Raw genomic sequence first — 12,344 nt, forward strand, 5'->3', positions numbered from 1 at the left:
ACCCTGGATTCATCAAGTGTCTCTGATTGTTCCACATGGACTTGTCTCATCTCGCCACTTAGCTTGTCAGCCTGTCTTCCTTGAACTGCGCTGAGAATGCAGTTGGGACTCAGCAAACACTAATTGGTTCAGGTTGAATTGAGCTGGGCTTCCCTGGATAACTCTTGCAGTTTGTTATGAGTTATTAAGTTCTCCTCCCCTCGTTAGAGAATATTGCTTTCATGACCTTCAACATTTGTTTAAAAAATATCCTTTCATCGAGGAAAAAATAAGAATTGGATGCTTGCAGCCAGACATGTAGCTTCGTAATGATGACTGGATTATAAAGCTCATTACATCTTAGAATTTAGAATGAAACCACAGCCTTTGAAGTTGGTTTCCATGACATGCTTCATCTCGCTTCCTTTCTTCAAAGAACATGCAAAGGTGAATCCTACCAGCTTCTGAGGCAGGAAGTCATTGTGTGATTTCGCAATTACTCTCCAGTTTGCCAAGACAAAATTTGGATTTTTCAATAGTAATTCAGTGATTATTCCAAAAAGATAAGTTTACTTAGACATAATCTGCCACTGGTTTAACATGAGTTTTATTGACATAAAAAATCAAACAGAAAATTATTCCACACATAAACTATCGTTGCCATCTTGACAGAAATCCAGATTTGATTTTGAAAAGTAAGAGATGCCTACTGTAATTACACCTAAGCCTTGATCTGAAACAAGGCTTCTTGGCCTTGGCACTATTGACATTTTGAACCAAATGATTATTGGTTGTGAGGGCTGTTCTGGCTTGTGTTGTACAATGTTTAGCAGCATCCCAGGCCTCTATGCACTAGATGCCAGTAGCACCCTCCCACCCTCTTCGTGACAAACAAAAATGTCTCCAGGCACTGCCAAAGGTCCTCTGGAGTGGCAAAATTACCCTGGTTGACAACCACTTATCTAACACAATCCTCAGGTCCAGTGTGGTGGAACCTTATTTTACGGAGGTCTTTTGATTCTGCATAGACTTTCCAACTATATCGTCTTAGTGTGATCAGGTAGCACTTCCCCCCCTGCTTTTAAACAAATATGGTACTTGACTGTGCTTTCTTTCCTTCATTAATACTAAACCTATATTAAATTGTAGGCTTCTTAAGTGTAACAACTGCTTTCTTTTGCTTTGAATTTTGTCACAGAAGTATGAATTGTGTTTGTAAGCACTGATATAAGCACTTAGTGTGTGTAGACTAACCCCATAAAAATTCAACTAGAAGAAATTCATGTCTGCTTTTAACTAGCAGAATATAAATGCTATGAGGACATTTTTTTTTCTTTCAGTTTTGTTCATTGCTGTATTCACAGCACCTACAAGGGTGCCTGATATATAGTAGGTGCTCAATAAATATTTGATGAATGAGTTATATTACTTTATTTCTAAAATAAAGTGGAATGAAGTCCTTCCCCTATTTCATAAAGGATAGCATTTGGAGTCCTTAAACTGGGGATCAAAGCTCTGTTTAGTTTGCATTTTCCAGTCTTCATCCCTGCGTTTTCAATACACAATACCACCTCTTTGATCCAAGCTTATCTACTGATGCTTTCTCAAATGCCCATAAACATCTTTGTCACTGCACAACTGCTCACTTTGTTTTCTCTGTTTAGAATGTTCTTTCAAGCTCTCCACTGAGTCAAATATATACAATACATACTTGAAAGATCAAGTTATTTCATCTCTCCCAGGTAACGTTTTCTGAGCCCATGAACTCATAAAGAATTTTCAAAGCCTAATACTTACTGGTTTGTACCTCCCCCTGGGCATTTTAATTCTGTAAAGTACACCACCTTTCATCTTACTATTTTGAATTATTGTTTTTATGTGTGTATACCTTCTCTTCCAAGTAGACTGCAACCTTCCTGAAGGCAGAAATATATTTTTATCTTTTTTTCTTTAGCATTAAATAGTCTATTAAATGACATCTACATAGTGAAGGGACCTTATTCTTATTAATTCTTTCATTCATTCAGTTAGTTATTCAACTAATAGTTTTTAACTGCCTACTCTGTGCTAGGAGGCAAAACAAATACGGTTCCTGTTCTCGTGGTATGTTTGGACCAACTGGAGAAAAAGTGGTATCTAATGTAGTGAGAACTAAATTTAGTCATAAGACTGTGGTGTGAATGCAAAACACTGTCACTTACTAGGTATGTGATCATTTAAGCTCTCAGCGTCTCAATGTCCCCGTCTCACAAGTGGGAACAATAATGCTTGCTCTGTCTACCACCCATAATAAAGAAGATCAAACCACATTGCCTTTTATGTGCAGACACTTCTAAATGACAGGGTATGGTGGCTTTAATTTGTTCAGAGATTCTTTGATACCTGGAGACTAATTCTCATCCCCTTGAGTATAAGATGGACCTAGTGACTTACTTCTAGTAGATAAAATAAAGCAGAAGTAATGACATGCAATTTTGGAGACAAAGCCATAAAAAGGCAATATGGCTTTTGACTTAGTCACTCTGTTTCTTGAATTACTTGGTCCAGAGGAAGCCAAGTGCCATATTGTATGCAGAGCTATAGAGAAGAACATGTGCTGAGGAACTGAGAGCATCTATGTGCTAGAGCTTAGAAGCAGATTCTTTAGCTTCAGTCAGACCTGCAGATGACTGAAGCCCCAGTCAACAGTGTGACTGCACCTCATGAAAGAACCCAGGTTAGCACCTTCCAGCTAGGCTGCTCCTGAATTTCTGACCCCCAGAAACCATATGCAACAATACATGTTTTGTAAATTGCTAAAATTTGAGTTATTTTTAATGCAGCAATGGAAAACTAATACACAGGATACTAAAGAGATTTAAGGTTTTATTATTTTTGAATATGCTAATACTTGTTGAATGAAAAATGCCATAATTAACTGTGGTTTATTATCGGTGGTGAGTTAAAAGTAGAAGAAAAACAGGCTTCAAAAAAAGAAGAAAAGAAAAATTACAAAACATTAAGAACATGAGAAAATCAGATGGATGTGAAACTTTTGATGGGTGGTTTGCAAGCTTTTCTGCCACTTGCTTCATTTTCTGAGAAGTATCAACCTGTGACAGTGACTGCAGGCTATGTGCCAAAGGTTACCAGACAAAGGAATTGTTCATTCCTACTGACTGCTTTTGTTTTATTCCATTTCCAATTTTGAGCTAAAATTGATAGTTTTAATTAAATGAGAAATGAGAGCCTTACTTCTGCTTTACATAGAATATAAGCTTTTTTGTATTAGAGAGTCACCATGGTTCTTTATTAGACACAAAGGCCACGGACATGGGAATTTATGATGTGTTGCGTCAATGACAACTTTTGAGAGTCATTGCCACTCCTTTGCCATAGTATTGCTGACCCAGGCTGACCTCCATTATTAATGATGCCTCAGATGGGAGGGCTGAATTCATAGTCCTTGCTAGTCAACTTCGTCAACATTAATTTGAACCAGAACAAATTTAAATTTAAAAGGATTTAACCTCCTTTGGCCTATCCCAATTTACAGCCAATCTCTTAAACTCCCCACTGAGAACATTGTTTTGGAGAACGACTATCAATTTATTAACCTATTTAATAATAAATACAGAATTTAAATTCCTCACTGACTATTTATTGACCTTAATTTTCCCAGGGCTTCAAGTAAAGGATTTTGGAAGTTATGTTAACCCTTTGAAGCCATGAGAATGACACTTTAATATGCTTAGGAGTTTCTTTACTAGATGATGAAAATGTTTTGAAATTGGCTGTGGTGATGGTTGTACAAGTCTGTGAACATACTAAAAACCATGAGATCATACATTTTAAATAGGCGAGTTAATGTGACGTGAATTATATCTCAATAAAACTGTTAAAAAATAAAACTCGATTTCAGCCGAAAAAAAGTCAGAGCTAAGAAACAGGCATGAACCATGCAAGTTTGCTGAAATTTTATCTGCTTGGTTAAATTATCTGCTTGGTTAAATTAATAGCTCAGTGTGAAAACATTCTTACTTGTAGGAGATACACTGCTGGCTGGAGAAGGTTGGGTGTCAAGGGTAGATTCTGTAACAGTCGGTGGAGGGTCTGTTGTGGACATTTCAGAACCTGAAAGGATTAGAAAGAGATTTATAATGAACCAAATATTGCAATAGAAAGATAAAGTATTGCCTTAGTTCCTAAATATATTTTCCTTTATTTATTCATCATGTAACAAATTAATATATTGGGGGCCTATTATGGTCAAGGCAGTGGGATATAATGATGAATGACAAAGACATGGGATTGTCCTTAAAGGGCCGATGGCCTAGAAACTAGGCAGCCAAGCATTGTGTTGAGTACCATGAGAGTGGAACTATAGGTGGCCACAGGAACGCAATGAAGGTGCACCGATAAAGACTGGGAGGTCTGAAAGGGCTCCCTGGAAAACATTACACTTTACCAAGACCTGGTAAAACTATTATAGCATTTAATATTTTGAAGTGTTTGATAAGTAATCATGTAGTTTACAAAATCCATAAACTCACAAAAATTTTTATATCAGCAAGAGTAGAAACAATGATACAACTATCCAGTTGGATGTAACATTAGTAAACTTGTGATGTTATTCTGCTTTCTAAAATGTCAACTTTTGTCATAATATTTTTGTTTGGCTACAACTTGTGTGTGTGTGTGTATGTGTGTGTGTTGGGGGGAGTTGAAATAGAGGCTAGAATGTGGTTTTACTTATGTTTTACATTTATGTCAATTCCTTAAATCTCCATTACTGTATTTAAAAATAGCCCTATTGGAAGGACAATTTACAAATGCCAGAAGGCTCTCTTGACTTTAGGAACATGTGGGTTAAATGTGCTTAGATGATTTTGAAGTTAGAAGATTTTATGTTTGTAGATATAATGTTACTGCATACAGTGTTACACATCTGAAGAACTACATCAGTTATCTGGATGTTTAATTGGTAATTAAACTATTGGTTCTATTCTGTAATGTACTTTAAGGGACAAGTATATTTTACTTACGTTATGTCACTGGATAGCACATAGCCCAGTGGGAGGAATTTGTTTTTCTAAGCTAGATGCATGTATGTTCTCTTCTCACTGTTAGTAGCATTGCTATTGCCATTGGCTGTGGGTGGCACTCATAGCTAGCTCTGACCTACTACTATATGAACGCTTTTGTGCAAATAATCTCTGAGGAGGTGGAGGACAGTCATATGGGAAGTACATGAATAGGTTAACAAAATGACCATCCTTTTTCTTCATACATCCCAAATAAGTTTGAACTCTTCAGCATGACACACAAGTCTAATTATTGTTTGAGCTGTCATTACACTCCCAATTTCCTGATGTTGCCTATCATTTTTTCCATCTCTCTCAAATAATACCCTCTATCCAATAAGCAATGTTTCAACCCAATTTCTGAAACACAGTATTCTCTCTGTGACTTATGGGACTTCTTGTTCTTAATTTATGTGGTTTGCTGACACTTTCTTATCCCCAAACTTCCCTGAATGTACCTTCTCAAGCTGAGGAAGCCTGGGGATCTTTGTGATGTGCTCACCCCTCAGTGTTTACCCTAGCAAATGCCTCATAACTCTGTGTCATCGTGTATGCCCCTCAAGGGAAGTCACTGTTTTGCTCCGCACCATATTTATGGATTCTGGCAAATGGAAGTAGGTGAATCAGTGCATGCAAATTTACTCTTAACACTGAAAGAAAGAAGACCAGCATTAAGTGTGTGTCTGACAGCTGGTGGATCATAAGCATTATCTTCCAAAGTGCTACCTTAATGAGACAGGGCATTGGCTTGGAAAATAAATGCCTGGACGTTTTTCTCTGTATACTGATTAAAATAGAGGTTGGCAAACTATGGCCTATAGTGAAATCATGTTTATAAAATTTTTATTGGAACACAGTTTTTACCATTTTTTTTTTTTACATATTGTCCATGGTTGCTTTTGTGTTAAGGTGACAGAGTTGAGTAATTGTGATAGAGATTAAAAAGTCTACAAAGCCTAAAATGTATTTACTATCTAGCCCTTTACAGAAGAAGGTTGTCAGTTCCTGGAACAGAAGATATTGATATGTTATGCTCAATTTCCACAATGGGAAACTTTTATTTTTCATTGATTGAATATTTCAGTTTTAGGATACTTTTCTGCCATATTTCATCACCAAGTGATTTTGTAAGCTGAGGTGTTCAGCCTCATAGTGCATTAATAATATATTATTGTAAGATGTGCATTTTGAGATGAACACTTTGTCCTGTGACAGAAGTGAAACATAGCATTCAACATAAAACATGGGGCCTAAAAATGTCTGTCTAGTTTTAGATTAGACTGTAAAGTGGAAACTCTGCCTTGGTCAAAACAAAACTCAGGGGGTATGAAAAGAGTGGTTAAAACCTAAAAAAGAGAAACAGTTTCCCAAAACCCAAATGCAGAATTTAGCAGAAACACCTCTGCCAGTTTCCAGATCATTGCATTTACCATCATGTCATAAGACGGTAAGCTGCTGCCTAAAGCCACTTCATCCGTTCCTGGGTGTGTCCATTCGCGTAGGCCTGGCAGGGCTCTCAGAACCAACCTCATGGGCAGCAGTAGCCATGGGTGTGTCCCACAGGGCAACTGGCTTAATTCTGGGGTTTCCTCAGAGCTTGTATAAGCCCTTATCTTGTCCACCTAGAAGTAAGCCAAATCCCAGGGTTTGCTAGGTCCTTTCTTCTCAAAGTGTTGTCCATAGACAAACAGAATAGGTTTCTTTCAGGATCTTGTTACAAATGCAGAATCTCAGGTCCCACCTAGACTTACTTAATCAGAATTTTTGTATTTTAGCAAGATCCCTGGGTGATTTATATGCATATCAAAGTTCTCAACTGATACTCTCAGGAAGGATCAGTCACGGGTATGAGGTCAGCTGCACTGAGAGAAGTCATGAAACAGGAAGTATTTGCCTGGCGTCTTCCACACCAATATGCAGTGGTCCTCCTGTTCCACTATTAAGATATCTTTTTGTTGCTCCTCTTTCCACATGCTAAGACACACATGCATACTTACACACACGTACACCTACACGCCTGTCAATGCTTAACTCTCTTTCTATCCCAAAGGTCTTGATCTCAACAGCTACAGTCAGAAATCCACTTAATAAACAAATCCCTGTCAAGTGTGATGACAACCAAAATATTATCCACCCCAGGGGGTATTGTACTCAACTTTTGGATTAAAACAAGACAAAATATCTCCCACCCACTCCCTAAAACAAAACCCATGAAAACCAGCTCTTTAAATCTGCCAAAAATAGACTCAGCATTGCCATGATTTTAGACATTTTGACTGGCTAGCAGGGCAGGATTTTTTTTTTTTTTTTTTTTTTTTTTTTTTTTTTGAGACAAGGCCTTGCACTATTGCCCAGGCTGGAGTGTAGTGGCATGATCACGGCTCACTGGAGCTTCAGACTCCTGGGCTCATGCAATCCTCCCACCTCAGCCTCCCGAGTAACAGGGGCTAATGACATGCGTCACCTTGCCTGGCTGATGTTTTGAATTTTTTAGTAGAGACAAAGTGTCACTATGTTGTCCAGGCTGATCTTGAACTTCTGCACTTAAGCAATCCTCCCTCTTCGGCCTCCCAAAGTTCTGGGATTACAGGCATGAGCCACCGTGCCTGGTCCATGATATCTTCGAAAGACTTTTTTTCTTAGTGGTAGTTACTGTCGATCGTGGGAATTCTGCAGGTCCTGGTGCACAGATAGCTGCCTGAAGAGTCACTGATCACCCTAACCCTAATCCCATGCCCTTTCTGAGTTTTCTAGAATAGGGATCACTGAGCGCTAGAGCTTCTTGGGAGACCAGGCATAGGTGGAGAAGGAATCACCTCAAAGGGCTGTTACCTCACAGTCTCCAACATTAATACCCTTTTCTGGAAACAAAAGGGAGCAAAGAGAACAAAACTTTTTCCTACTGTGTAATATTCTTAGCCTTTCTCTAATGTAGCACTCAGGGATGGCAGATTTTTCTTCTGTGTCTTCATCTCAGTATCTTGTCTACGATAATAGGTTGGTAAGGCAATGACTCTTGCACCACACATCAGAAGTTTACTGCAGCGTTCACAAAGCATCCAGCAGTACCATCACAGACAGAGAGCATGTATGGAAGTAAGTGTTTAAGAGCTTGCAATAACAGGGAGACATAATACAGTGATGACATTGCTTTATAGAGCCTTGACTGGATCTTCTAAGTCAGTCACATAGATAGATTCCAGAGTGGGATGAGAATGTAAGCTTTAATTTTGAGAAATTGAACTCCTCAAGATTGATTTTCTTTCATATTTGATCACAAAGGATAAAGACTCATTTGGTAACTTAAAATTAACCACCTGTTCAGAGCCCCAAATTATGCTAGATCAAGGTCTGCCTTATACAATTGGAATTATGGTATGTTTTCAGTATCAGAATCAGTGTTCTTCCTATTACCTAAAAAGGTATTCATTATTTTCTGATACGGCAATCAAGCACTGTTTCAGCATCAGAAAATATTAGTTTTATAGACACGGTTCTGCCTATAATGGGAAGAGGGTTCTCTTTAGGAATTTGAGTTTTGGGATCCTTTAGCTCACGTCCTTAGATTCTGCCAAAGCTACTGACAGATCTGTGTGAGAATCAGCTACCTCCACATTGTTCCAAGACTGCAGCCCTATTATGTCCAGCTTTCCAGGAAGGAGTTGACTTATTCCTGAGGGAATTAGGTGAAGTTGAGTAAGGCTATATATAAATATATCACAATTTCTGAATGATTAACTCAAAGTACACAGGTAGATGTGTTCATACATATACATGTACATACACACAGACACACAGGCAGGGCTACAGGAGTGATGCCAATGCCCCAGCATCAGAATCACACCTGCTTCTGAGTAGTGGTGATAGATTTGTGTTGGGCATACACTATTCTTCATAACCAACCACTGCATTTGTGAAGGAACTGGACAGAACCCAAGATGCGGATTGGGCCCTTGGAACAAAGAAAAACTGTTTCCTTCTTAAATTATTCTGTGTTTTTATGAGTATGTTATAGATTATGATATCTCTGAAAATAGGATGTGGTTAAATAGATTAATGCTCCTGTAGAGTTGTAATAATGATTTGCAAATATATTTACGTTTTATAAGGTTACTGTTAAATATGAATATTTGACAGTTGTCATTACTTCTATTTTTCTTGAGGCATATCTGTTGTCACTGTATTTATTGAGGTATTAGTTTATCTTTCATGTAGTAAAATCTTCATTATTTTGTCTGGTTCAGGGTAGTAAATACTCTGGTTAGTCAAATGATATAATAACTACAGTAATCCTATATAACAATTTTCAAGTCATAAAAGTCTTCTATTGGCTAAATATTGTGCTTGAACCTAGGGATACTACAATTATTAAGATACAATCCCCATTTTTATGGTATTTTTATTGTACACATCTTATCCCTTCCTAAGTATCAAAAGTATATATGTTGTACATAATGGAATGTTTCTAAGGATACAGAAGGAATTTTAAGGTATTTTAAATCTTTTTCGATCATCAGTATTAGTATTAATTTTCATTATGTGATGATTAATAAAAATGCTAGCTAATTAAGAGTTAGATGAATTAAATTTGAACAAAAATTTTGCAGTATTCAGCAGAAATTCTTTGTGAAAACATGAATCAACTATTTTATTTTTATTTGAAGAATTCTTTTCACTGGAGTCCTACTTGTCAAAAATGTTTGATAATTTGAAATAGTTATGAGTTACATAGAAAGTTTTCTGAGATTAAAACGTTATGGATGTGATAAGCATTTTACTTGTTCCCATTAAAGATATTCTGAATTTAAGGCAGTCTTGTCAAATACTTGTTGAGCTTATTAAATAGACAACTCACCTAAGAGAAAAGTGATCTTTTCTGATGAGGTGTTCCACACTTTATTTCCTGGGACTGGAGACAGAGCCATACACCAAATGGTCAAGTTGTCTGATTGGGCTGGTTTATTACTATGTACCCTTGTTAAAACAGACTTCAGTTCCAGAAATCCATCTTTGCCTTTTCTCTCTTCATTAGTAATATAGATTCCTGCCAGACAGATAAGAACATGGTTAGTCACTAACATTTTATGTAAGAGCCATACAATAATGCCAAGGCATGGCATGATCCATTTATGGTAATGTAGAGTCTAAAGTGTCAAATGGCAGCTTCTCTGCAGTGAGGGTCAATTTCAGCAGATCTGGAATTAGATTGAGCTCTTTGCTCAATCTTCTACATGTCATCGATCCATGGTCAGGGTATAAAACATATTTATCAATAGTGTTGCTTTGTTTGTGACCATGTGTCCAAAATGTTTTGAGGCAGATTATTCCAGCTCACCAGCATTGTTTGCTGACAACTGTGAGACTGATAATTTACACCTAGTCTAGGTTAGACCTTGGGAGAGCTCTGCTGTGGAGTCTGGTTATGTTGCAGGAATATACCTAAGTGACCAGTAAAATATAAAGCAATCTTGGTTGGGACTCTGTTTTGGACTACCCACTTCTGAGCTCTTCTGTATATGCATCAGTAGTCTTTGATCTGAGAGAGAAAGTGTGTCTGGCTATGGCCCTTAGAGAGGGAGGACGAAGGAGCTCATATCTGACTTCTCTGAACTCCTGGCTGTAAGTGTAGGATAGGATATGCTGCATATTGTAATATTTCTATTACATTGTCTCCTCTTCTTGAAATAAGCTGTAGATTTGTAAGCATTGCATTTTGGGTCCCGTGAGTCTTCTTTAGAAATCAAACTCTGTTTTAAACTGTTATGTTAGTATAACCTCCAAATAGCATAATAGGCAGCAGAAAATTAATGTAAAATCAACTATCACTATATGTCAGAATTTTCTGGGTTCTCACAGCTTTTTCACATTAAAGATCCTTAACACCAATTCTGATGTAATTATTTACCAAAGTAATAGCTAAATGCAGTTGTGTGCCTATGCAATTCTGACCACAAAATCTAGCCTCTAGTGTGGTGAAATCTGGGCGCTTTGCCTGTGCAGGGCTTATTTAACAGGATAATATATTTATAATAACTTTTTTTTTTTTGAGACGGGATTTCCCTCTTGTTGCCCAGGCTGGAGTGCAATGGCACGATCTTGGTTCACTGCAACCTTTACTTTCTGCATTCAAGCGATTCTCCTGCCTCAGCTTCCCAAGTAGCTGATATTACATGTGTCCACCATCACACCCAGCCAATTTTTTGTATTTTTAGTAGAGACGGGGTTTCACCATGTTAGTCAGGCTGATCTCGAACTCCTAACCTCAGGTGGTCCACCTGCTTCAGCCTCCCGAAGTGCTGAGATAACAAGTGTACGTCACCGTACCTGGCCTATAATAACTTTTAACCTATATTTTTAGAATTGTATTCTGTCATTGTTGTAGGTGAATTGTTTTTTAAAAATAAACTAATAAAACCAATAATAATCTCAAAATGCATCAAGTGACCAACACATTCATTAACATAAGCTTTCAATTTTATCACTTAAAAATAATTCAGAAAGAGGCCAGGCATGGTGGCTCAAGCCTGTAATCCCAGCACTTTGGGAGGCCGAGGTGGGCGGATCAGGAGGTCCAGAGATCAAGACCATCCTGGCTAACACAGTGAAACCCCGTCTCTACTGAAAATACAAAAAATCAGCCGGGCGTGGTGGCAGGTGCCTGTAGTCCCAGCTACTCGGGAGGCTGAGGCAGGAGAATGGCGTGAACCCGGGAGGCGGACCTTGCAGTGAGCCGAGATCGCATCACTGCGCTGCAGCCTGGGCAACAGAGCGAGACTCTGTCTTAAAAATAAAATAAAATAAAATAAAATAAAAATAATTCAGAAAGAGTTGTGTGACTCAGTTGTTATTGAAGACAGATTGAACTTTGAGGAAAAATGATTCAGGAGAAAGGAGAATGGCTGTTGTTCAGGCAGGGACAGCTGAGATTATTCTGGTAGAGGCCGTCATAGTTACTACCTATAAAAACATGGCTTTGTGAATTATCACCTGAGCTTGTCTTGATGTGTGTTCCTCCTCCAGGAATTTTTAATCCTCCTGGGGAACATGTGCCTTGTCAAGGAGCCAACTCTTTTACATAGGCTTCCTCTAGTGCTTCACCAGCACCTGCCTTAGATCCTCACATAAAAAGGTAGAAATTATTTATTGGCTGATGTAAAGCAGTGGTGCTGTTAATTGAACATATTGTATTGAAATAAGAAAGACATGGAAAAACAGGTAACTATGTTATAAAGGCAGAAAGTGTTTTAATAAATATATGTAGACTTAAACTTTTTGTCCTCATCTAAGATATTCCTTTTACTG

The 12,344-nt window shown here is 37.9% G+C and overlaps 1 protein-coding gene across 5 annotated transcripts in view; it reads right to left on the minus strand.

Annotated features, from left to right (window-relative positions):
* Window positions 1–12,344, minus strand: part of CD96 (CD96 molecule) — a 102,771-nt gene that overhangs the window by 41,572 nt on the left and 48,855 nt on the right. For all 5 annotated transcript variants that reach the window (XR_004437117.1, XM_033211341.1, XM_033211340.1 and 2 more), the window contains exons 7-8: window positions 9,898–10,086; window positions 4,000–4,092 (exon numbers count right to left, since the gene is read on the minus strand). Coding sequence is in view for 4 of the 5 variants with exons in the window: in XM_033211341.1 (XP_033067232.1) it covers window positions 4,000–4,092; window positions 9,898–10,086 (282 nt within the window). In the remaining variant the exon portion in view is untranslated. The remainder of the gene's footprint in view (window positions 1–3,999; window positions 4,093–9,897; window positions 10,087–12,344) is intronic.

This window comes from Trachypithecus francoisi, unplaced genomic scaffold, assembly GCF_009764315.1.
Source record: "Trachypithecus francoisi isolate TF-2019V2 unplaced genomic scaffold, Tfra_2.0 Lachesis_group0, whole genome shotgun sequence".
Lineage (NCBI taxonomy): Eukaryota > Metazoa > Chordata > Mammalia > Primates > Cercopithecidae > Trachypithecus > Trachypithecus francoisi.